This window comes from Sitodiplosis mosellana, unplaced genomic scaffold (genome assembly GCF_009176505.1).
Source record: "Sitodiplosis mosellana isolate CC-2019 unplaced genomic scaffold, AAFC_SMos_1.0 Smas_scaffold_6226, whole genome shotgun sequence".
Taxonomy (NCBI): Eukaryota; Metazoa; Arthropoda; class Insecta; order Diptera; family Cecidomyiidae; genus Sitodiplosis; species Sitodiplosis mosellana.
Genome location: NW_022601467.1, coordinates 917,711 through 943,416, shown reverse-complemented (window position 1 = coordinate 943,416; position 25,706 = coordinate 917,711). Strand labels below are relative to the sequence as shown.

The 25,706-nt window shown below is 34.6% G+C and overlaps 4 protein-coding genes and 1 long non-coding RNA gene across 5 annotated transcripts; 2 read left to right on the top strand and 3 right to left on the bottom strand.

Moving 5' to 3' along the window:
* Window positions 1-1,793: 1,793 nt before the first annotated feature.
* On the bottom strand, window positions 1,794-10,312 carry LOC129579036 (acyl-CoA Delta-9 desaturase-like). Its single transcript, XM_055468523.1, has 6 exons — window positions 8,205-10,312; window positions 3,412-3,748; window positions 3,131-3,292; window positions 2,945-3,028; window positions 2,705-2,865; window positions 1,794-2,611 (listed from the first exon to the last, which is right to left on the bottom strand). Exons 1-6 carry the CDS (start codon window positions 8,578-8,580, stop codon window positions 2,517-2,519), a joined length of 1,215 nt encoding a protein of 404 aa, XP_055324498.1. The 5' UTR covers window positions 8,581-10,312; the 3' UTR covers window positions 1,794-2,516.
* A 9-nt stretch (window positions 10,313-10,321) lies between these two features.
* Window positions 10,322-11,176, top strand: LOC129579042 (uncharacterized). Its single transcript, XR_008689187.1, has 3 exons — window positions 10,322-10,633; window positions 10,712-10,974; window positions 11,066-11,176. It is a non-coding gene; the product is annotated as an uncharacterized LOC129579042 (long non-coding RNA).
* Window positions 11,177-11,192: 16 nt separating this feature from the next.
* Window positions 11,193-15,705, bottom strand: LOC129579038 (acyl-CoA Delta-9 desaturase). Its single transcript, XM_055468531.1, has 5 exons — window positions 15,308-15,705; window positions 13,567-13,956; window positions 12,764-12,969; window positions 12,390-12,679; window positions 11,193-11,740 (listed from the first exon to the last, which is right to left on the bottom strand). Exons 2-5 carry the CDS (start codon window positions 13,924-13,926, stop codon window positions 11,529-11,531), a joined length of 1,068 nt encoding a protein of 355 aa, XP_055324506.1. The 5' UTR covers window positions 13,927-13,956; window positions 15,308-15,705; the 3' UTR covers window positions 11,193-11,528.
* A 2,262-nt stretch (window positions 15,706-17,967) lies between these two features.
* Window positions 17,968-20,345, top strand: LOC129579034 (uncharacterized). The gene is made up of 2 exons (XM_055468521.1): window positions 17,968-18,367; window positions 20,226-20,345. Exons 1-2 carry the CDS (start codon window positions 18,064-18,066, stop codon window positions 20,255-20,257), a joined length of 336 nt encoding a protein of 111 aa, XP_055324496.1. The 5' UTR covers window positions 17,968-18,063; the 3' UTR covers window positions 20,258-20,345.
* Window positions 20,346-22,359: 2,014 nt separating this feature from the next.
* Window positions 22,360-25,651, bottom strand: LOC129579032 (mitoguardin). Its single transcript, XM_055468520.1, has 8 exons — window positions 25,409-25,651; window positions 24,894-25,282; window positions 24,661-24,808; window positions 24,421-24,576; window positions 23,939-24,216; window positions 23,573-23,779; window positions 23,141-23,449; window positions 22,360-23,064 (listed from the first exon to the last, which is right to left on the bottom strand). Exons 2-8 carry the CDS (start codon window positions 24,954-24,956, stop codon window positions 22,756-22,758), a joined length of 1,470 nt encoding a protein of 489 aa, XP_055324495.1. The 5' UTR covers window positions 24,957-25,282; window positions 25,409-25,651; the 3' UTR covers window positions 22,360-22,755.
* Window positions 25,652-25,706: the final 55 nt, after the last annotated feature.

Below are 25,706 nucleotides of genomic sequence, written 5' to 3'. Positions count from 1 at the left end.
GAAATCATGTTGAAATTATTCATCAAACTAATGACAACTATTTGCGATTTGTATATTTTCTATTTCTAAATTATTTGATGCTTAGGGTGTTTGTCCTAACAATGCCTTCTAATTGATAATGAATTGATTGAACAGTTTTATAAAGTACACGTATAAGTCATTCAATAAAAATGTGAACACATCAATATCACAGCTCGTATTCTATTCACATTCACCTTCAGCTTGGTCAAAAAAAAAAAATTTGGACATGTTTTTTCTGACTGATTGATGACGACGACGATTTGCAAATCATATTGCCGATTATTTTTTCGAATTGCGCAAATCCAGCCTTTATTTCGGGGAGAAGAAATTGAATTTTTTTTCTCATTTATTTACATCTTTTAAAGCGTGTTAAAGATGAACAATCTGATTATGCATATGTTGCAACAAAAAACAAGAAGACATTTTTAGTATTTTAGAATATTAAAGTGATAGCATTGCCAAATCAATGCGTGTGTGCCCTTCTATCTTGGTTTCTCGTGTCAGAACTTAGCAAAGGTTCTTTAGGAGAAAAAAGTCCTTCTCGTTTTTGTCCATGAAATTTTTGGAAGGAAATCCAATGAATTCACATACAACGGCCGATCGCAACAGCAGGATTGAAATAGAAGCATAAATTGAATTTCATCGAATTTACTGGAATTTACCGGTGCTCGTTTTCAAAAATGTCTAAAAATTAAAAAAAATACAATAAAATAAATAAATTCAAAACAACAAACAGAATCATCATTTTCGCATTATTTTTCCATTTCACTTTTACCAATTTTTTTGTTTATATTCATTTCCATTTCTTATCGGGGCTCGGTTTCTTTTGAAATTTTTCCCTTCAAGAAACAGCATTACGTGTGATGATTCGCTCGTTAAAACACGTGTGCGTCGTACGATGTACGGGGACAAAAAAAAAACATTCAATCGCATTTCACTTTATCACCGAGTGTGTTGATTGCGATTGTTGAAATTGAGTGGAGCCACTGCGAAGCTTTGTGCTTGAAAAGCTTCGACCAAAAACTTTGAAAGTTTGTTTTTTTCTGATGCGGCCAATTGTTTCTGAGTCATCCGATCATTGGAAAGCTGCTCGAATCGATTATTGTTTGCAGTATTGAACACAAAACATGCTCACACATTGTGGTACTTTGATCACAACGGGTTCGAGAAAGTTCGAAAATGAATGGAAGAAAGGTGCAAAGTCAGACGAAAAATACATTTTGGGCGGCAAGTGTTAATCGAACCGGTTTTGGTTATTTCGGACAGTTATGTAAGTGACACACGTGTGTGTGCGCACATACATACACGTATTGATTCGACCAGAAGGAAAAAAAAAAAAAAATTGTCAATCATGCCAAAGTAAAGTCTATGCGGTTCACTTCGAACTTTCCATTTCGAAAGAAAAAAAAATACAAAATTTAAGTGAGCCAATAACCCACCGAAAAAGAAACAGCATTTACACGAAAAAAAGAGAAAGCAAATTTCCATTTAAATTAAATGCCAAGTATTGGCTATTGTACGATTCTCAAACATTGGCCACGATGCTATAGATTCGATTATTGTTAATTACTTTTTGCATGACTCCCGAAGAATGCCCCTTTTATGCTAAGTGTGATTATGAATTGTGTATTCATTGCTTGAAGCATGCTTTTTACCAACAATAGAACTTCAAATAACGGTCATCTTTTGTGTATGGCCTTAATAAATTGTGATTGATGAAATCGATGTGATGATGATAATGAAGAAAATGAAAGAAGAAAAACTTTCGAAAATTATTTTTAGCAAACTAATTTTCAAATTTTATTAAAATTTGTATTAATCGCCTCACAATTCAATTTGCCATAACATATATTTTTGTGTTACAAATTACGATGAGGATTCAATCATTCATAATTACCTAAACTTATCTAAAATATTAAAGGTCTTTTGTGAAATGTGTACGATTTCTTTTTCTTTCTTTCGTTCCACAAAATTAATTGATTTATAATTACTTCATTGTTGTCGTCATTGTCAGCTGGTTTGTTGGTTGTTGCACACATATCGTTTACAAAAAAAAGTTTCCAATTGTGCTTCTTCTTCTCTTTTTTTTTGCTCAGCTTTGAAAAACGAATTCGTGTTTATATTATTAGTAATATTTATATTTTGCTTGAATATTTTGAATTAACACCTTAATTCCGTGATGGTACCAAAGAAAAAAAAGGTCGTGCAAATATAAAAGAAACTATGCTGGTTCCATAAATACATCGTTACGTTTTTTTTTTTTTTTTTTTTTTTGTAAATACTACTTTAATATGTTCCATGTTTGTTTGTATGCTATGTGTCATCACAAACAAATTTCTTCTTTTTTTCTTAAATAAAAAAAATTTGCCATCATTTTATAATTTCCGAAGTTTCGTAAAATGGAAACGCGCAAGGCGCAGGAAGATTATCTAGATTTATAAAAATATTTATTTCGAATTGTAAATATATGCACTTTGTGTTTGTCGTCGGCATGCCTATGATGATTTCAAGTGATCATTTGACTCCATCATATCGTCAGGTGGTGGCACCTCGCTCATATGGTGACCGAATATTGGATGCGTTCCATCACCTGATTTTGAGATTGATTTGATCGTTTTAGTTTTATCAAAACTAATTGGTGCAATGAATTTAAATGTGCGTTTGCGGTGAACAGAGTACTTACCGCATTTTTGGATGGTTTTTCGAACTAATTCAGCTGATGGTTCCTTGAGATCGTAGGCCCAGCCAATTCGAGCAAATAATTGAATCCAAAATGTGGTAATATTGATACGATGTGCCAGTTCGGCGGCCTTATAGTCCCATGGGAATACGTGATGATAGTTGCTGATGGATTGAAACAAAAAATGTGAAGAAAAAATTATTTCAACTCATACAGCAAGTTTTAAAACTCAAGTCAACTCACTGCCATCCTTCACCCATAGCAGCAATTGATACGGCAATATTTTCAACTGGGTTGATTTTTTTATCGTATGGACGTGTACCCCACCTATATGAAAAATAATCGATTCGGTTTTTTTTTTCAAGATCCAATCAATAAGCATTGAACAGATAATATATTGAAGGTAAATCATGGTAAAATGACACTTACATATGAGCAGCACTGTTCACAAGCCATGTGAAGTTCAACGAAAGGGTGTACCGAATCACAATTTGTGAGAAGAATGCCCAGAAAAGGCTTTCTCCCCACCAATAAACCGGAATCACAACAGGCAAAATAAAGCAAAGCAACAACTTCATGGGAATAAACCATCTAATTTGACATTGAATGGAAACCGAAACAAAAACAGAGAAATAATATTAGATAAAATTAGTCATTGAATCATAGTGCCATAATTGGCGTTAATCATTTTTTTTTTTTCGGACAATTACTTTTGATGGAATCGGACGACTGGATCTTCCATAATGTCACTCAAATCTAACATTCTTCCTTTACGAACCACCTCTGGATGCTTGTGCATCATCAGCCAGCCAACGTGTGCGAAAAAGAAGCCACGGTTCGAATTGTGCGGATCGGCATCGGTTTCTGAGAATTTGTGATGCACACGATGATCTCGAACCCATTCATAGATTGAATTTTGACCGGATACGGTAAAGCACAACATTAAAATGATACGCAATGGTGTTGTTGCTTTATACGAACGATGTGTCCAAAATCGGTGTGCTCCGCCGGTCACACCAAATCCACTAATTCCACCTATAAAAAAACCTGTACACCCGAAAAAAGTCCAATTAATGGTTGAACATAACTAGATGGGCAAATTATAAAGCTGAAGATATACGCAGAAAGGAAAAAAAAATAGCAAAACAACTTCTCCAACCATTATTTTAGCATTGGTGCTACGTCGTTTATTTTTCGCTCTGGTCAAGTTGACCGTATAAAAGTGTAATATTGCTCAAATCGCGGCCAAGTTCACATGTTATTTGGTTGTTATTACGGCATAAGAATTGACAATCGCGAAGCGACAATAAACCAAATGAAATGTAAGCATAACACAAATGAACGACAAACTTGTAATAACATAAACCATCGTCCATATAAAAAGTAGTAGAAATTGTGTTGAATTATTGTGCAACTGAATGTGCTGAATGAAAAATATCAACTACGAAAACCAAACAAACGCATTTCATTTTTAAAAATATGTCCTGGTTGATAATGATGAACGAAAGAAGAAAATGTTAACACAGCAACTAATAAAATGACCCAAACGATGTTCCAATCGAGCCACATTATTTGGCCATGTCACACACACTGCGCAAAAAACAAAAAAACAAAAAAAACAAAATACAATTTATTTAAGTTTTTTTTTAACGGGGGCCCAAATTATGGTCAACTACAAAATTGGTATGTTAACCTTGATTGAAAAAAGGCAATAGCAAGAAATAGTTTTTGATATCCATCAATTGGGTGCGTGCTCATTTTATTTGAAATTTTCCCTGTTTCTGTGCCATTCGCTTCATCACTCACACTCACACATACATGTGTATTTATATGCTTCGGCCCAAAATCGTATTGTTAACAGTGTGTGGCGCGCATGCATTGGTTCATCTTCATATCGGCATTTAACAACATTTTTGACCAAATTTGGTAAATTACCTATCGCTTTTAATGATATCTCATCCTATATGTCGATCCCATAAATTTTGGCAACCATAAATGAAATCGTTCAAAAGATATGTGGAAAAAGAAGAGGAAGAAAAAGAAAAAAAAATCCCAGCACCGTGATTTGATGCTAATTGAACAAATAAACTGAACGAGATGTTCGATTCCCCTTTTGCGAATGTGCTAATGATAGTCGATTTTTAATTGTGTTGAATTGATTACAACAAATCATTTCGATCAAAGTCATTTTTTCACTTAAAATGAATAAATACGGGCGAATTATTGTAAATTTATCAATGTAAAAATATGATATGACGAATTGATTATCATTGTTGTTGGTTTGTCATATTTGATCAAAAGATTCTTTTGCTTTTCAATGTGTTTACATTTCTCTTAGCAACACCGCATCAATACACATTCACAGCAACATTCTGCGCATCTCATAATTGTATTATTTGGCGAACGCATATATCCAATGACTTAACCTTGGTTACAGTAAAAACAATATTGAATTTGCGACGGGTTGTATATAAGATGGAATTTGAAAAGCTTTTCGGAAGCCCAGTGAGTCAAAACAAAAATGACACCGTGCTTCAATAATTGCCAGTTTTTACATTACCCCTCACTTATTCGGGCCCAATGAGATGTTTTCGAATAGATGGTGATTGACACACATATTGATGCCTGGATGTATATGTGTTTTTGCGCGTTCGCGTCTTCAAAATGAACGTTCGCGAAAACAACAAACGCTCTTCTCGATAAATTCATCTTGGTCGTGCATGAAAGGAAGCGAGCGACAAAATCATCCAAATGACGAAAAAAAACCCACCATGTGGGCATACAAAAAAGACAAACTAAAGGGAATCGTTTATCTCGATACCGTGTACTTGGAGTTAATAAGTTGGGTATTTACGCAGTGACAAAGTGAGATAAATACGCAAGCAATAAAAAAAAGTCCAAGTGTAACGGTGAGCAGAGTTAATTGCGCAAGTTTCTTCGGCAAAAACATGTTGATCAATTGAGAGAAGAAAAAAACAAGACATAGCTATTGACCATCAAACACCTTGAACTCGAATGGGACATTCGTTGAACAAATCAAAGAACGAAATAATGACTAAATTGCCTATTTTTTACTAATTATTTCTCGAAAAACAATCTTGAGACCAGCATTCGATGGCTTCCGCTTTGATTCGAATCCTATCGAATCGCAAAATTTCTCATTACTTGAATAACGGTTTGAGGTCTGCGTTTATGTAACGCGAATAATTCACAATGAATCGAGATGAACGAAATCTCTCGTATGCAAGAAACGGCAAAAAGTTGATATTATGTGAATTATATAAAACAAAACCGAAATAAATATTTAAACGATATTTTAAAGAAATCATCAAAATGGCAACGACGTGGAAATAAAGTTGCGATTAGAACGAACACGGCTTTCATAAACAGTCACAGCAACTTTAGGGTGAAAACATGTCTGTGTCCGGTCGGTTTCGAATTAGGTCAAAACAACTTGTCAACTTTTACTGATTTGGTAAAAAATTGATTGGTTGTAAATTTTGCAAATAATAATTGCAAGTTAAGCTTGGCAATAAGCTGGAGATCATGGGTTTTATGCTATATTCAAACATTTCGGAGGCTGATGACAATTTTCTAAAAATATCTTTTAAAATGTTTTCCGCAATTTTTTGGGCGCGTGTCAAGAAAGATGACTAAAATGCGTATCCTTCTGAACCAACCAAATATGGTGTAAATAGAAGAGTTGTATGGAGCACGTGTTAAATTGCGCAAGATGCTAATGATTTTCTTATTTTTTCTTTCCAAAATCCACCGATACTGCCGAGGAATATTTATTAAATGGTATATAAATACCATTCATTGTGTATAAACACTACGGTGAATGATTGCAATAGATTTCATAATAAAGCAACAACAACAGAGAGACAGATTCCAATCATTGATGAAACTGGTTTTGGGAATTTTATCGGATTCACATATTTAAGTAGTTCGAAACCATTTCGTCAATTGTTTCGTAATTTTCGTTTCGGTATGGGTTTTCTCGATTTCTTTTTCTTTCGCTCAGTTTTGCACTTAATATGTTTCTTTTTCGCTCCAGCTGGGTGCAACTTGATTTTAAAGCTCACTTACTCATGCCACATTAATTCCCATTGTTGAATGTGACATTGTTTTAAATGTTTCCAATGAATCACACATCGGAAGACAGTCGGAACAGATATTTCTAGCAATGTATTATTCACTCATGACAGTTTGAGTTTGAATTTTTTTAGGCCAGCAAAATTACTGCGGTATAAATCCAATACCAAAAAAAAAAAGAAATATTGGTCGAGTCTACCATTTGAATTGAATACGCATAAATAGAAAGTGTTTATCTTGCATCACAAATATCACGGCTCCGAGTGAATTTCGATATTTATTCATCTTCTTCTTCTTCATCATCTTCATTATTCGGTCATTATCAATTCACATATATTTATCATGCGCGTAGACCAAAACATGCAACATCATCTCAATTCGTAAGTTTATGCGAAATCATTCATGCATACATAGCCGAAAAAAAAAGATTTAGCTGTGCAACAATTAACCATCGTTTTCTTCCTTTCTCTGTCGCGTTCAAGCTTAACCGCTTTTTTGCCGCTATTGGCCGCTATTACTTTCTTCGAATTACTTTTTCCGTCCAAAACAAAATTTTTGCTGTCTCTTATCTGTTGGTGTTTCGTGGTCTTTCTTCTCTTGCCACTACTTTTGTTCGTATCCCAATCAATTGCAACACAAAACCCAAGAGAAAAAAAAAACACTTATTTCAACACCAGAAAAGAAACGAAGAAAGAAAACAAAACGATGTAAAAAAAAGACCCCAAAAACCATATTTTAGGTTTTAATGGGACGTGATGTCGAAAATGAAGAATTTGTGTGTAACAAAGCGACGAACGGCATTAATGTATGCGTGCATTTTATTTTTCTCGCATTCAGTGTGTCTATGCAGACAGTGTTGTGTTTATATGAATGATGTGGCCATTATTGTGAACGATTCGAAAATTAACAAAAACCATGTTACGTATCGCTTTTCTCCGATCTTATATTAACGTTGAGGTGTTTGCATATGTGTGTGTTTGTTTTCATGTCAGATGAGCATCGATCGCGCATTTCATATTTGCGGTCGGATTTTCACAATTCCACGCAATTATCAGTTATTGCATAATTTTGAATTTCGGCCAGCCACGTACTAATCAAATACACCGAACTGAATCGCAACTAACAAGTTTGACCGAAAGACCGAAACACAAAATTTACATAGATTTGGCATAGGTAATGTGATTATACGGTTTAAAATTTGGTTGCGATTTGGATTTTATTGTTGTTTTTTTTTTTTTTTTTTTGAATAATCATCTCTCTTTTTCGACTAAGCATTTCAGTCCTTTCGCTCTAGTTACTATTTTTATACGGTATGAAAAACATTCCTTGCGAAAAAACGTTATCATTTTGCATGAATTTCACTTTTTTCATTTTGTAAACGAAACAAAAAAAAACAGCTATTACTTACCCCATGCATATGTTTGCCAGAATTTTGGTAACGGCTCTCCACAAACCATCGAATAAATAAATAAAGCATGTATGATAATGATTCCGGATATGTTATCCCATTTGAGCGGTGCATCAAATTCCATCCATAGAAATTTGGTCTTCTTAGGTGGTAATGTTAAAACTGGCTCATTGGCTAACTGTTCCTCTGTTTTCGGCTGACCCGATTCATATTTGTAATCGCACAAAACTCCACACTTGATTTCGTTATTATTTTGCAGATCTTCTTGTACGATTTGGCATTTTTGCTGATCATAATCGGCATCCACTATGTTCACTGTGGCATTTTTAGCCAATTTCAAGTGGGTGATGGTGGTGACTTGATCGGTTTTCGTCATTTTGTCTAATTTTTTTTTTCGTTTTAAGCCTTTTGAATGACGGTCAATCGAAATTATTGACGATAAAATCGATTTTTTCAAATTGTGATTCGAAAAGTTTGCCTTTTACTTTGTTCTTTCTTTTGATCTGAATAAAATACTTGGTATAACGGTTTCTGAATTCAAATTGAGTTTATCCGTTAATTCATGTTGCACTTAACCGACGATTTGAATAAATAAAACTTTTTGCTTTTCTGTGTGCGCATTAAACTTCACGAAAGTAATTAACGATCATTTTGTTCAATTACTATTTTCTTTTTTTTTAACTTTTTCTTCTGTTCAACACCTTTCACCTCTCTCATCCACTCACTCTAACACGAAAATTTTAACTCAGACCTCATAAAAATAATTGATCTGAAGAAGTCGATGGTCGATTTCCTACTAAAGATTCAAAAAAGGTTATGCGCCTCTCTTATATATAATCTTTTTTTCCATTTTAACTGATCCCCTTCCAACGCAACCAACTCTTCTGATCTAGACAATCACATAATGCGTTGCGCTATGGCTTTGCATGTGAGTGTCGTGCCGTGTGGTGTCGGTGAAGTTCAGCACTGTGCTGTGCTGTGCTGAGCTGTTCATCGACGAGACTTGATGCCAAAGCACTTGAACATATTACCGAAAAATAAACAACGTATATTCATATGAACATATTTCTACCAATACCACAATGAAATTATGAACATTATTATGGGCAATGACCATTTATCGGAACTGTATGTGTAGTTAGCGTTAAATAGTGAAATTGTTATTATAAACACGGTTGGAATTGCACGAAATTCGCACAATTCACACAAAATGTCTCATTGAGTCTGTTTGTTATTGGTAATATTTAAGCTAAGCATGTTGTTACTTTAGTTTTATTTCATTTTTTTTTTTTTTTCAATATTCTGCATTTCACCAAAGCTGTAACGCGTTGCACTTTTCAGCCGGCGGAACATGCAAATGATCACATAGTCAACAGTGGCTTACGTACCGAAAGGCTGATGTTTGCTAATTTTTTTCGCTATTGACTATAATATTTGCCTGTTGGATGAATTCCCTTCTCTATTTCATTTGTGCTGTCGTTTTGTTGTTGTTGCTCTTTCTCGATCATTCGCTCCTCAATGTTCATTTGTAAGTGACAAAATTACGCTGTCCTCTGGTTTGAAAAAAAAAAAAGATGAAGATCGTAGAAAATAAAAGTGATTTTTCGATGAATTGTTTTTGGTCTTCACTTATTGCTCTAGTGTCTCTTCATTCAAAACAAATCAATTAACATGCAAATCTAGATTGGTGACATAATTACAAAATTTTAGCGTGAATTCATTTAAAATGTGTAAAAATCGTCTTTTCATCGTTGCTGCCAAATCATAGTATCTCACTCTAAATGGAGACGATAAATGAATTAACGATCGATCGAAACCTCTCGCATTGCCCAGAACGTAATGGCTCAATTCGTTAATGAAATTTCACTGTTTTTTCTTCTCGCTCTGACCAAGTTTCACTTAATTCGCGCTTCACCATCGAATGAAATCAATCTAGAAGAGTGAAACAATTCGTTTGATGAATTCTCGGTCATTCGATTCGATTTCAACTTGTTGATTTATTTTGAACACATGATATGATATGTGCGGAGATTTCAATTCAACATTGTACGAAAAAAAAAACGTACAAACAATTCAAAAAGAAAAACAAATCGTTGGTTACAGCTTCGTTTCTGTGCACAAGCAAATTATTTGAATTGTGCTGAGATGCTAATTTATTCACACGGTATTTGTTCAAACTAAATCAATATGTACATTCTGTTCGGCTTGTATCACATTGCATGAGGATGTATAACGTCAGCATCGATCATTGGACATTTTTTATTTCTTAGTCATTTTGTAGCACCGAGGTTGGCTTTCGATACTCGATACTTTTCTAAACAAAATATAACCTTCTGAACATCGCTCTCGCACACCGAAAAATTTACCCAATCTGCATTTTTCAGCCATTGTAATATACTAGCCATAATAATATGAATGCGGCATTTTTAGTGAGTTTTCGTAAATCTATTGATAGATGACCATTTGTAAATCATATAAATGATGAAATTTGTTTGCATTTCTCTCAGTGATATGAACCCAGAGAAGATTCTCAGTCGATTGAGTTAATTGAATGTGTTGAACGAAGTTGAATGTCAGGTGCAAGAGAAGTGATGTACATTTCTTTTCCCACTCTTGCTCTTTCCATCTCTCCATCACTCGAAACACATATTCCAAATTCTATGAATTGATTTTTGAGAGAAATGGACTTGACTAATTTTGAAATGAAACGCCAAATTGTGAGTGGTCGAACGGAAAAATGTGTATGGCATATACGGCGGCAGTTTTTGCGGTTTGTGCATTTATATTACTGATACGATCTTATCGATTTGTGCAAATCGAACAAAAACAACATATGAAATCTCTTTTCTTGCACTTTTCAGATTGAATAACCATTGATACGATTTATAATCAGTTCCGGTGAAATTTACTCACCTATGAAAAACCCTGACCATTAAATTAAACCGACAAGAGAAAAAGGCGAAATAACGTAATGTAAAAAGCATATTGTTTTCTGGAAAAATTTGCATTTTATTTAAACAAACTTTCTAACAACCTTAATAAAAACACACTTTTGTTTATATGAGACAAGAGACATTTGGAAGAGATTCATTACAAAAAAAAATCAATAGCTCCTTAGATGAAGTCAAGGATTTAGTCTGGAGTCGAATCTTAGAAGTTTGACTAAGCGAATTGTTGAATTATTTATTGTGTCATTTTATTGGTACAGACAGAACCAATGATATTTTTTCTACAAATAAAAGATTTTATAATTTAGAGAAATGATATTACTGTTTTTTTTTTTTTGGATTTTTCATGCGCATTTTCATGTATGTATTGCGTGCATTAGAAATATTTGTCTTTATTAAGGTAGTGGTTTCTGGGAAGTCGTTCCATTGATTCTTTTCCAGCGTCGGTGAGGCAGTCAACAAGAGGACATCCGGTATCGACCGAACGAGATAGGCCAACTTTGCATGCGTCCGATGTCATCGTTTTCAAGTTTTCGGCCAGTCCAAGTGCAGCAAAAACTCGAATCAATGCGGTTGTGCATCCAGAGCCTGCAAAAGAGAACAAAGTGTTATTGTTTTTCAGAAAGATAGGTCAATAGCCGCTTCATTATCTATCTATCTCACTCTCTTTCTCCCTATTTTAATTGTCTGTCAGTTTATTTCGAAAATGATATAGAATGATACCGATTGCTACACGGTCTACGTGACTTTGTGCAAGTATCGATTGGAAATTCAGTGACTGCGCAATGTGATGAGAACAAGCTAGAATGTGTGTGTGTTATGAAATGCGAAAACTATTTTCAATAACATTCTAAAGACCGCTATGAAGAAGAGCGAAGAAAATGGAAAACAAGAGAGAGAGAACTTGTTTTCACAGTCCATTCAATCTTCTTGGTCATGTGCGGTGTTACACCTTTTTAAATTATATAAATTGTATATCGAAGTTACGTGGCGATTTGATGTACATCGGAGGATAACTCAAGTGCATTGTAAATTTGCTACCATTTCAATGCGTGTGTACATGCATCTGTGTGCGTTTTTCTTTTCTTCTCACAACTTTTTCTTCTTCTTCTTTTTTTCTACGCATGCAATCTCCGATAAACCTGACCAATTACGCAACCGTATTGATTAAAAGGGTCATTAATTCACATTCACTGTCAAGTTTCGGCAACAGTCACCAGCCATAAAAACAACTTACCATAATTTCCAAATTCACCGGTTTGATAGTCGAATGGAAGTAAATAGTGGTATTGTGGCCAGTAGCTCTTTGTTACCAAGAAAATCATATTCGAATCGGATGGCTTGTGCTTTTTGTCCAATCCCCAGATGAAGTGAGCCGATGTTATGAGCCATGAAATATTCAACACAATCAAATATCGCAACGAAAATGTGACGAACAATGCGGCTTGAATGGAATCATCCCAATATTCTAACGGTGCATTGATTGGCAATAGTACGAAGAAAATCAAATAGAGAATCCAGTAGAACCTGTTATTGTGTAATGAAAAAAATCAGTACTCTCGATCATTTTGACACAAATAAAAAAACTTCAACCAAATAAATCACACATACTTTTTCTGGAACATAACAATTTTGTCGGCTTCCAAGTCTTTCATATCCACTTGTTTGAGCAAATACTCTTGTTTGGGGCTTAAATTACGAATGTGCGCGAAAACTTGAGCATGCAAAAAGTCTTTTTCGCTATAATATGGATCGTCGGATGTTTTAAATGTACGATGATGCAAGCGATGATATTGAACCCAATCATATATTGATCCCTAGAAAATATAAAGCTTTCGTTATTTTTTTTTTGCACTTTGATCTAACCATATCTGTGCTCTGTTGATTGCAGAGCTTGAATGGCCATCGGCGAAAAGTTTCCACTATCGCAAAAATTGTTACGTATGGAGACGGACAATTATGGAGCGCCATCTGTTTGGTCAATCGCGTACTTTACCAACATTGATTTTTTTTCTTGTTTATTTTATTTGTAACGCTACAACTTTGAATGAATTCAAATTTTTCAAATGAAGTAAAACGCTAGGCAGAATGCCAAGCATAACAAATGTGATGGCGACACAGCGAAAATCAAACTGAATTTTTGAAATTTAGGATGACTCAGCGAAAAATTTCTTAATTAATTGTTCGCTGCTGAATATTTGATTTATTCCAAAAAGAACAATACTAATGAATTCAGTGAATAAATTGAGTTTAATTGGTGCAAACTGGATAATGAGCTTCATTTAAATGCTATTGTCTTTTTATGGAAAAGTAGTGAATTGAATTTTCACAGACGATTTCATGCATTTTAGTGTGGAAAAAATGGAATCAAAATTCTTTCTTTTTGGAATGCAGAAAATATGCTCGTATCTTACCTGACCGGCCATTGTTTGACACAACATCAAAAACAATCGAAGGAATGTGTTGGCTTCATATGTTTGATGTGCCCACAATCGATGTGCACCGCATGTCACACCGATGATACCGATGAATGATAAAAAGACTGTAAATATCACAGTTGTAAAGTAGGCATTTGTGAAGAGCACCATAATCCCGTACAGGCCGAGTATGTTTAAATGTATGTAAAACAGAACCGATGGCCAACTCGCATCTCGTTTCGCACTCAAATTGGCCACCTTCTCATCGACATCTGATTTGATCTGAGTTGGTTCATTCCGAGCTGGCGGTACCGTAGCTGTGACCGTTGTTGTTGATGGTTGACTCGTAGTCGTCATATTTTCACCGAGTGCAATATCAAATTAATCCTGTGTACATAAATGAGAAAAAAAAAACCAAACCTTAAAGACAATTGTTGAGTAAAATTTGATGTGAACGATAGAAATGCATGCACGCTTCAAAGGCAAGCATGCAAAAATTGTCAGTGGAAGCAAGTGTTTACTCTCCGCAAAAAAGAATTTTTTTTCGATAAAATATCGTTTCTGGAATGTGTTTGTTTCCGTCACAATCCTATTAAACCCGTAAATTTGTGCGTCATTCGCCCCGGGATGAAAAAGCGGTTAGTTCCCTATACGCAGTGAGATTTACAAGTAAAATTGAACCTCATTCAAATAACATAGGATTGAGAGTGATTTCAATCGAATGTGTACGCTAAAAATGTCTCAGTCGCGTTAACATATAAACTACTTATTATCCAGTAATACTTTTTGCAACAAATATTAAATGTGTACGTGTGCGTTTTTTCCTCGTCAGAGCCATGCATATTTTCGAACGAAATGCTCTGCTTCATTTCAAGTTCAACATGTAAAACGAAATTCGATGACAAACCAAAATATTTGAGGAGAAGATGATGACAACAACAATGGCAAAATACTGCCAACAACCAAATTTTCAAATAATTGTGCCAAAGTCAATTCGGTATGTTTGGCGACGTTCAACCATCGCATTGAACATGAAGTGAAAGTAATTTATCAGCACATTATTTGCCACATTTTTTTTCTGGTCGATATGTTTAAAAATGTCACAATTTCCAACATCAACTACCTTTTAGATGCGGCTAGTGCGATTTCATTTCGATTTTGTTTACCTGTTTAAATTTGTTAAGATCTTCCCCAAACCGATCGTATACATGAATCACGTAAGATATTTACGTTCAGAAGAAGAAGAAGAAAAAAAAAATACGAGAGACGAAACCAAACGAAAAAAAAAAAAAAAAACGTAATGAGTGGATCCGACAAAAAACCCAAAACCAACAATACTAACATTAAAATGACATTTAAAAAAAGTCTCTTTATCCGCCGCTAATTTCGTACTCAATCATGTTTCTCACATTTCACATGAGTGACTAAGAATCGCTTGCAACAGCAAATATGGAGACATGTTTCGTTAATTTTGATCAAATACTGTGAATTTCAGTTAGATCAGCGCTTTTCACTGCACAGACATTGGCCAATTCGATTCAAATATTTCATTTCGTTGTCATTCGTACGAATATCGCATTTCAAGTGATTTGGCAAATTCTTATACTTGCAAATGACCAAGACTTTTCTAGAAAAAAAAAACCGCGCGTTCAAACATAATTTATGTTCAAACATTCTGAATGCGTTTTGACGATTGAAAGAATCCCTAATATGGCTTGAAACAACTAATTTTACTAACCTGAAGTACTTTGACTTGATCCTTTTCCGTTCACAAAATCACACTGTGAAAAAAATATTCTGATTGGGATTTTTATTATTTCACTCCGAACAAACAAACAAAAAATCCGTCAACAAATATCCGCTAGAACGATGAATTGACGGTAAATACTATCATCACTAAACCAAAAAAAAAAGAAAATAAACAACAAACAAAATCAATGGAATCAATTTGATTCTAACGCTTCTATTTATTCCTTTTGATCAAACAATTCTATTTGGAACGGTTACACAAAACAACCGAATATTTGTTTCGACGACCGCTTTCAAAGACTAACTGATTTGGATTAAACGGTAGCTTTAAGGAACCAGCGCACGTTGTGTTCAAATTGTATCGATGCGACACACGAAAAAGTAGAAATAAACGACAGTACAATGAATTACAATTCGTCTAATCATAACTTTAGGTATTGTCTGTTTTTTACGCTTCGTCTTGTGCCATATGAACTCATTATAATGCATATGGGAATGTGTTTGTGTGTGTGTGTGTATGTGGTAACGTTACCCGTCGCCGTATAACGACGCATGTTTACGTATGTATTTTGCTAACCGTATGACGCGCCACCTCATGCAAATCCAACTTCTTTTTTTTTTTTCTTCAAATCATGTATTTTCGATAGCGAGTATTTTTAAATGTATTTTGGAATGATTTAAGCAATTTTATAAACTTATAAACAAGTCCAAGTTCAACTTTTGCTGCGGAAAAGTTCACCAATTATATATGCGATACATACAACTACCTATATTAACCAGTGGATTGATTTTCATTTGCACAAACCAATCGATTTCCAAGCCTTCTTCACAACGGTCACAATTAAATACGGTTTGATCGCATTGATTTTTAAATTTTCTACTAGTTTATATGCAAATTGAACGCATTGTCGTTCTCATTCGTATTCGTTAATCGATGAGTTGGTTTAAATGTATACTGTGTAGTTGGGCACAGTAGTTAAAGTTCAACGTTGACAATAGACAATTTCACAGTTCCCAGTTACTTTCTTTACATATCATTTGACATACAATTTGATTGGAAAAATTCTGCATTCAACGGAAATTACGAGAAAGTCGAAGATCAATTGTTTTTCTGTTTATCTTGAGCGCCCGATTGCAATTTTATTACGAATTTTAGCGGCTACTGTTGTTTTTCATGATAAAATCTGGTTATGTGGTACCCATTCAGTTCAAATGAGGCTGTATCAGAAGATAAAGCAAATAAAAACAAATAAACATAAAGTAAAAAAAAAATGATCAAAACAAACCATTACTAGTTTGTACGCCTTTTAGCCTTTATGACGAATAAGCTACTTACTTACTCTGCTTTGACGCTCTTCGTAACATCTGTACGTGTTATTAACACTTTGAAACTTTGGATTGTCGGCCGTCAAATCAAATAGATATTGGATGAATAATTAATTGAGTGAATCGACTTGTGGTAACGAATGTTCGAGATTGATAAAAACGTCAAAGGGTTATTATGGAGCGGTTCTCTTTTTGTCTTTCGTTCGACGCATGACGTTCCTTTTTTGAGACATTGGAATGCTTTATTCAGAATCAGATCAGAATGAAAGTGTACATTTTTTTTATCCATCACAAAGACGATGTCATCTACAGCTGATTTTTTGGATGTCATTGTTTAAAAGATATAATATAATTCATGTGAGTGATACTGATTGAACAAGTTTTAGCACAAATCATGATTCAAGTTCAATGAAATTGCATTTGTATCTGTACGTCTTTTTAGCACTACATGAAATGTAGAGCTACTAATCTGCTTTTTTTTTCTAGATACTTTTTGAGTGTTGAAACAAATTATGGTGAATTTGAATTTTATGCTAATATTTTTTATTTAATTTAAAAAGGTGCACTAACGACAAATAAGTGCACAACATCTCAAAGCGCCAATCAAATTTATATTATTAAAAGTTTTTTAAAAATTACATTAATTTTTCGTACAGTATTTTCTGGGTCTTGAACAGAATTAAAGTGACTTTCTATTCTATGCTCATAATATTTATTTAATTTAAACCAAAGGCAGTATATTCAAAAAAGAAATAAAACCAAGGTCTTGTCATTCATTTTGCAAATAAATATATTACTTCAAAGTTACTTTGATGAAATAAATTTCATGTAGTGCGCCAAAAAATAGTTTGTTGTGAAACAACAAAATAGATTAAGTAACTAAAAACTCAAGAACGCAGAGCAGAGCGAAGCGAAGCTCTGCGGTCTTGTTTTTACTCTCGTAAACTATTGCGAAATAATTTTTTTTTGCCGTTCAACACGTGTTAATTAAAAATGTATCACGTCGTTCGTTTGGCTGGAATCAACCAGCAAGAAAAACACCATGTTTTTCCAATTTCGTAGATGAAAAACAGCAACACTCAACTCGAAAAATTCGTCCAAAATCGAATCAATCGAAATCAGGTACACATTTTTTTTTTGGTCGAACGAAACAAATGACGACGGTAAGCCAAATACAAATATTCAGCCGAATTTTGATTTGCCGATACAAAAAGTGTTTCCACCACAAGTCGATGGTTATTTTCATGGCCAACCCGTCAGTTTTTTTTGTAACTATGACGATGCAGTTGCAAATAAAAATCGATTACGACCAGTGCAGCCGGGTTTGTACAACGTTCGCCGGCTACACGAGGCACCCTTGCCGGATTTGCATCAAGATGTGGTAATCACATTTGAATAGCAGTCAGGCGGAACAATCGAATGCCCGAGATGATTCGGTCGAATCTTTCGATGATCTTAGTCGTATCTAGTTCAAGCGATGGTGCTCAATCCACTCGATTGAACAACACGATGTCGGCAAATAGTGAAAGCGGAAATAGTGATGATGACGCCAGTGCATCAAGTTCTCGTTTGGCTTCAACGAAGGAAAAGGATCGTCGAGCTGAAGGTGGGCACGATCGTGAATTAAATGGCTCGGTGCTAGCAAATAGTGAAATTCGATATGGTAATTCTGATGATACCATTACATCAAGTTCGAATTTGGCTTCAACGGGTGAAAATGTTCGTGAGTATATATATCCAAAGCAAAAAAAAGTTACATTAATACAAGTGTATGCTTGAGTGTATTCGTCTTTTTTTCTTCAATGCGTGTTGCTCTCATCGAAAATAACATAAGACGTATTCTGATGCTTATCATGTAAACAAAATACAAACAAAAAGAAAACAAAACAACGCTTTGATTTCTCCTTCTTTTTTCTTTTCATTTTTCACTCGAATGCAACATAAATTCAACCAAAGACACAGCATGTAAACACTACGTTGATCATTTATTAAATTTGCAATCAAACCAATTAAACAGATTTGTCATTATTTCCATTTTTTTTTTCTTTGCAAAAGGAAACCGAATTATACGCATTGTGTTGTGAATGTATGATTATGTGTATGCGATTCGGTTTTTTGTGCGAGTTGGTTGCGATCGCTGTGTACGCAACCGTTTGCGCGCAAGAGGAGTGTGTGCGGCAGCTGTGTGTGTTCGATATGCAAGCATATTATACCGAGCATTAAATATGTGGCGTGCTAAGGTATATTATCTCGAAGCCTTGAAATAATTACACAAACCTCGCAGCATGATGTCAAAATATGTGAAAAATTTTCATCTTTTTCTTCTTCTATACACATGTTACTGCAAGAAAGCATGATACGTTAAATGAAGCAGAGCGAAAATTAAATGAGTTTGCTGATTCTTATGAAGAGCTATATGGTAGTTCAAATGTCACCATGAATCTTTATCTTCTTCTACACTTTGCGTTGGCAGTCAAGAATCTCGGCCCATTGTGGTTCCAATCAGCTTATGTATTTGAGTCTAACAATGGAATCGTTGTCAAAGCTAATAATTGCAATAAAGAAATGGTTCACCAATTGGCCTGGAAGTATGTAACGAAGAAAACTTTGAAATTTAATCAAAAAAGTGTCGAAAAAAATGAATTCTCAATTGGTAGCAGAACCACAGCTTGTTTAAACTCTATTGAATGTCAGTTGTTTGTACAGAATGGAATCAAAATACAAAATCAAAACATTTTGCAAGTATATAAAGATGTAACATTGCGCGGCACTAAATACACATCGAGTTTGTCCAAAGAAATTGCTGCCATAGATTATTTTGTTAGTTTGAAAAATGGAACAGTTGGTGCAATTTGCTTTTATTGTTTTGTATGCAATAATTGATACTTACGAAATTATTAATTCATTCGATCATTTCAAATAAATAGCAATTAGAAACGAAAAGAAAATCATCAAGCAACAAGAAATAGATAGTAAGCGTATATATTCAAAATTTGACCAAAATGAATTCATTACAACATTTCCAAATAGATATGAGTATAGTACATAGATGATATTTTTCTATTTTTTTCCAACTTTTTCAATAAATTCATTGTAAACAAAGACACTTTTATCATTTACTTTTTTCAGTATTCTCTCCAGTGGAGAGTCTCCACCTGACAAAACACCCTCTCCAAATAAAAACCAATCGGAGAACTTGTTTAGTTCTTACTGCCAGTCTCCAAATGAATCGCCTTCGACTCATTATTTTTCAAGATCGTTCTTGAACACGGCATTTCGTAGTAAGTTATTTCCGACTGATACGCATAGTGATAATAAAACGAATTACATCGTTAGCCAAACTTTTTCGCACCGCAGTAATTTTACTTGTTTTCTGTCCAAAGTCCAATCAAAGTTTCTTTATGACAGGATTTATCAATTTATCTTACCTACGTTCGCTGAATTGTTCGTTGACAACTATGTTCTATACCTATTTAAATGGCACTCGCGTCAAAGTCTCGTTTGAGCCACTATTTTATATTGTGTTCCAATTTGCTGTGAGTGTTTCTGACATACTAAGATTTTTTAAATTTTTATTTCAGGGAAGATCTCAATGAAAGTTTTGCACGTCTGAACATCTTACCGAATGTGATGCGAATAAAAGACGAACCGGACGATTATCCGCAATTGGGTAAAAGAAGGGAGAACAGAATCCGCTATTGGCTTAGCCTGAAGGATGGAGACAAAGTTCGGGTTGACTATCAAAAGCCGCAACATCAAAACGCTCGCCCCTGAAGTCCACTTGGATGACATGATCATCAATTTTTATATGGAGTTGATAGGCGAGCGGAGCAAACAAATGCCTGAATTGCCGCGAGTATTGCCGGTTGATTCATTCTTCATGGAAAACCTGCTGCAAAAAAAAGAAGAGAATCGACGAGTGGGTAATGAGGAATGATCCCTTCAAATATCAGCTGGTGATCATCCCCGTACACTCACCGGACCATTGATCATTACCGATCATCAACACACCAAACAGGACGATCGCATTATATGATTCTCTTCTTCGTCATGGAAATGCTGCATTGATGGATGAACTCAGCACATTCATTATGGATGCATATCAACAGAAGTATCAAATCGAAGAAGACTGGGAAATACAAAACATGCTACACACTGCCAAACAAAATAATATATTTTGTTGTATGTTTGCCGAGTTTGCCGCACGAAATCGACCAATGGTTTTCAACCAAAGACGGATGGAATATTTTCGCCGAAAAATTATATACGAAGTTTGCACTGGGCAAATATTAAACTAGTAAACTCGTAACAAACCACACTTTGTTTGGGAGTAAAAGTGTTTGAAAAAAAATTCCTTTGTGTATGTTTTGCAATGGTTATTTCACTGTTCACGGTTGAAGATACAGAGGAAGAAGAAGAAGGAAAAAAGATGGTGAGAGAAGGAAAAATTAAAAATAAACGAAAAATGTACAGCGTTTACCGATAAATAAACTGTTATAAAAACGGAAAATTCAAATTTTTGTCATTACGGGGATGTGTAACGGTATTTAAAAAGCCATATGATGAATGTTGATTATAATCCCAGTGATTTTATAAGGACAAACTGCTGATGATTGATTAAATCTTCCAGTTTTGTGTATTCTGATGGCTTTACCGAGAACATATTGTTTTATATAAGTTGTAGGTATTCGAATAGTTTGAATACTTCAAGTTCGAAAATATACATGAGTCTTGGGCAACAAATGATTGACATTCAATTGCAATACTTCGAATACAGAGAATATTTAGATGAATATTAAAATCTTGGAAAATTTGCCGAAATGACTTCGGGTTGGGCGATTTCAATTGTAGATTTTATGTAGTTTAATGTAGTGTTTTTACTTTTTTTTATGTAGGAACAATTTTTTTGAGTAATCGGCTATCGAAAAACTGCTATAAATTCTCTCTCTTCTATTAAAACTCTCATACAGATTTGATTAAATAAACAAACACCATTATTTTGAGTTTACTAAAACGGTTTTATTTAAACCTAACTTCGTATGCATTTCAAGCAGTGTACTGCTCATCTTCAGCGACACGATTAAAAACAAAAACTCTGTATATTGATTTCGGACAACGCTTCAGAGAGAGAGAGAAACAAATGTATAACAAGAAATGAAAACATAAACATTGAAAAAGGTTCTATGGAGATTTGCATGTCTGTTTGTGAGTGTGAAAAAGTGTAATATTTTAATGAGAGTGAGTGAGTGAGTGAATGTGTTTATTGTGATGCTGTGTGTTGAGTGTGTTGTGCGTTACGGTGCGATTGAAAACAATACTTGAATAACTCTGACTCTGACTCTGAATGTGGCTATGACACATTGCACTGTATCTTTATGTATTAGGCTCCAATAAAATTAATTCGAAAAAAATAAATCCAAGTCTTTTCTCTTATTGATCAAATGATTAAACATTCATAGGTGAAATCACAAAAGGCACATAAAGTAAAAAAAAATGATCAAAACAAACCATTACTAGTTTGTACGCCTTTTAGCCTTTATGACGAATAAGCTACTTACTTACTCTGCTTTGACGCTCTTCGTAACATCTGTACGTGTTATTAACACTTTGAAACTTTGGATTGTCGACCGTCAAATCAAATAGATATTGGATGAATTAATTGAGTGGATCGACTTGTGGTAACGAATGTTTGAGATTGATAAAAACGTCAAAGGGTTATTATGGAGCGGTTCTTTTTTTGTCTTTCGTTCGACGCATGACGTTCCTTTTTTGAGACATTGGAATGCTTTATTCAGAATCAGATCAGAATGAATGTGTACATTTTTTTTTATCCATCACAAAGACGATGTCATCTACAGCTGATTTTTTGGATGTCATTGTTTAAAAGATATAATATAATTCATGTGAGTGATACTGATTGAACAAGTTTTAGCACAAATCATGATTCAAGTTCAATGAAATTGCATTTGTATCTGTACGTCTTTTTTTTTACTCTCGTTCGATTCTACAATTACATCTTTATTTGTTCGTTTAATATATTCAGTTTGTGTATTGGTCAATTTTGGCAAATAAATTCCATACTATTGATGCGTTTGTGTCTGTTCATAAGGCTTACTGGCTAAATTTAACGCTTATATTGGCTACACGATTCTTCATTTCTTGGTAAATGTCGGCCGATAATTCTTCGACCGTTGTGTATCGACACTTTTGGAAATTGAAAATGTCATTCAGGAATCCCATCGTTTGATCTTTGAAGTAGTGGCATACTTCGCTCAAATTCTCATTGGGACCGAAAAATCCCCAGGCCATCATCGGCGATATTTGCTCGGATATGGCATAGAAATGTGCCATGAAACCATTTGAGTATTTTAACATACGACGTTTCGCTTTCAAAACAGACCAAACAGCGGTTGTCAATGCCTGTTTCAGATAGAGTAAATTAATTTCAAATTTTTAATATCAATGTTTTTTATTTCAAATTTTAAATAGACCTTACCGTTTCTTTGAATCCATTGGATAAGAATCGATTATTCACTACGGCTGTCACACTTGCCGGCGGTGCATCCAAATCTCTAAACGCATCAAGAATTATAAAATCTAGAACCACATCATAAAAGGTCAGGGCTTTTACATTTCTAGCCTCCAGTTCCTTTTCAATAGCTGGCCAATTATTTTGGTCTTGTAAAAAGTCTAACATTGCTTCATATCCAACTAAAAAGTCCTTTGGATCTCTATCACCATACAATAAAAGATCCGTCAAAATTTGACGACCAGTATCAGCGACCCATCGTCCGGTTGATTCTTCCTGTGAAACAAATAAAATTATCAATTTTAATTACAAACTCAACGTCACCCAAGAAAAATGATTAAATTATTTCAAATGAAAAAAAGTTTGGAAGCAAAACTCGATTGGAATAGTGATGCTTACTTTGAACAGATATTGAAATGCTAAACGAATACAGTGTAATTTGGCTAGGTACTCCAAATCTGATGCACAGTTAACCATTTCTGTGCGCATCATGCGAACCGGAATTGGAGTCTCTTCTAAGTGTCTTATTGCACTTTGATACAATGGGTATCGTTCCATGTCTGGTATCGTGTCGGCAAACTCTTCAAACTCTCTAATATCAGCGATCTATAGCCGGCAAAAAAAGAGTTAACAAAATTCCACTATGAATATCAACAAAATACCAATAAAAACCTTGAAAAACATAATTAAATCCGCTAGACTCATTTGAATCACTTTCCAGCAGGTTATCATTTGGAAAACCAAAAAAATTAACTGAGACTAAACCTGATCAAGAGCGGATGCAAAACTTTCAGCCGAATCGAAATTCGGATCTGACAAAGATCGATGCAGGGCATTTATATCATTGGCATGGCTGCTATTCCGGAATAGTATTGATCGTTGGTCAAGAAACAGTAGTTCGCTTTGATCTTGCAGTTGCCAGGCAAGATCCAATAAACTCTGAATTTCACGACAGAATTCCGATTCTTCTGGTGTGGTCGGTGTTTCATATGCAACGAGTGCATCCTCCCAAAAGTTAATAACTGTTTCTAGAGCTTCCATCCCTGAATATTTGAATATTTAAAACAAAGAGGGAAAAAATCGATTTAGTTTGGCTGTTTAATTAAAACGCGTCATGTAAAATTTGATTTCATGTTTCACGCTTTGGAAACGTGAGTTCTGTGGAAACTGGATCACGTCATCAATTTGGATAATAATTGAAAAAAAAAAACGTCATCATTAATTTAGGTAATAATGAGTTTACTTACCCATAACACCGAGCTGCTGTGGAGATAGTGGATTATCGTGTGCTGCACCAGGTAATGAACCGGATGCTAGGGAAAGGCGATCAGAAAGAGCAACAACGGAACCACCAGGCGATATGGAACGCGCCGATACTTTAGATCCAGCTAAAGATAATATATCTGTTGATAGTCACCAATGAGAATAGAAATCCATTAGTCTCAATGCAATTTTTTTTTTTTAATCATTTGTTTTTTCGTAGTTACCATTTGGCGACCTCATACTGTTCCTGGTGCGTCGACCACTGTTAACAATTCTTGGACGGCGAACGGGTCGAGAAGTTTTCCGACGGCCTAAATATCGAGCCAAAACACTTAACAAAACAACCCCAGCTGTTAAAGATGCTAAGATCACCTAGTAGTAAAAGAAAAAAAAATGCACAAAAATTTCACTTTAAATCGAATTTAAAAGCAACAAAATCGATGGATTATGATTTTACCTTTTGTGTGGAGGTTGTGTGTGATATTGGGTTTATGTTGCTTATTTTACTCAACAACGTCATGATTTTTTGGTTTTTATTATTGTGTGTACAATTTGAACGTTTATCTTTACATTGACAAATAGTATAACAATACAATTCGGAAAAAAATAACAATAAAATGATTTTTCTTCTGCGCTCTAGAATCGCTTCTCACTTCACTAAAATGCTTCTCTTTCGATCATCGATTGCGTTGAAATAGCAAAGCATGTTATTGTAATAAAAACAAAATGCACAATTTAAATATAAAATCAATGGGCACGATATGAGCAAGGTTGAAACGCCAGATAGCTTGTTTATACGTATGAATGAACGTTATTAATGAGCCACAGCAATGTCCGTTAGTCTCACTGAAACGAAAGTTTTTATTTTATTGTATACTTTTTCAATATTATTCGGTGGTGCCGGAAAGAGAGTTCATAACATGTATAATACTGATGAAGAAGAGAGAGAAAAAAAACTTTCTAATAACTTACCTCTATATTGATACGCTCAAAGAATGCACTAATGAGTCGATCAGTTGGTAATTAGTTATCATTAGGACAAGAAAAGAAAATACAATTTTCGTTTGGGATGTAATGGAATTTTGCAAAATAATTTAAGCGCCACAGACAAAAAACCAAGTTCAATTTACCGAACCGATTTTCTGACACCATAAATCTGGTGGTTTCAACGTCACATGTGTGTCATGACATTACACACGGAACGCGCGCGTGTATGCGTGTTCATGTGCTTGTGTGTTTGTGTCTGCGTATGTGTTGGCAAATACAAACA

What these genes read in the sequence shown, in the direction of transcription:
- LOC129579034 (XM_055468521.1), top strand. Translation starts at nt 18,064, where the DNA reads ATGCCCGAGATGATTCGGTCGAATCTTTCGATGATCTTAGTCGTATCT. An exon ending in TTCAACGGGTGAAAATGTTC is followed by an intron (nt 18,368 to 20,225) that starts GTGAGTATATAT and finishes TTTTTATTTCAG; the next exon opens with GGAAGATCTCAATGAAAGTT.
- LOC129579032 (XM_055468520.1), bottom strand. Translation starts at nt 24,956, where the DNA reads ATGACGTTGTTGAGTAAAATAAGCAACATAAACCCAATATCACACACA. An exon ending in ACAGCAGCTCGGTGTTATGG is followed by an intron (nt 24,217 to 24,420) that starts GTAAGTAAACTC and finishes TCAAATATTCAG; the next exon opens with GGATGGAAGCTCTAGAAACA. An exon ending in TTGCATCCGCTCTTGATCAG is followed by an intron (nt 23,780 to 23,938) that starts GTTTAGTCTCAG and finishes TGCCGGCTATAG; the next exon opens with ATCGCTGATATTAGAGAGTT.
- LOC129579038 (XM_055468531.1), bottom strand. Translation starts at nt 13,926, where the DNA reads ATGACGACTACGAGTCAACCATCAACAACAACGGTCACAGCTACGGTA. An exon ending in GTCAAACAATGGCCGGTCAG is followed by an intron (nt 12,970 to 13,566) that starts GTAAGATACGAG and finishes TATATTTTCTAG; the next exon opens with GGATCAATATATGATTGGGT. An exon ending in ATTGTTATGTTCCAGAAAAA is followed by an intron (nt 12,680 to 12,763) that starts GTATGTGTGATT and finishes ACACAATAACAG; the next exon opens with GTTCTACTGGATTCTCTATT.
- LOC129579036 (XM_055468523.1), bottom strand. Translation starts at nt 8,580, where the DNA reads ATGACGAAAACCGATCAAGTCACCACCATCACCCACTTGAAATTGGCT. An exon ending in GCTATGGGTGAAGGATGGCA is followed by an intron (nt 2,866 to 2,944) that starts GTGAGTTGACTT and finishes TCAATCCATCAG; the next exon opens with CAACTATCATCACGTATTCC. An exon ending in AAAAACCATCCAAAAATGCG is followed by an intron (nt 2,612 to 2,704) that starts GTAAGTACTCTG and finishes TCTCAAAATCAG; the next exon opens with GTGATGGAACGCATCCAATA.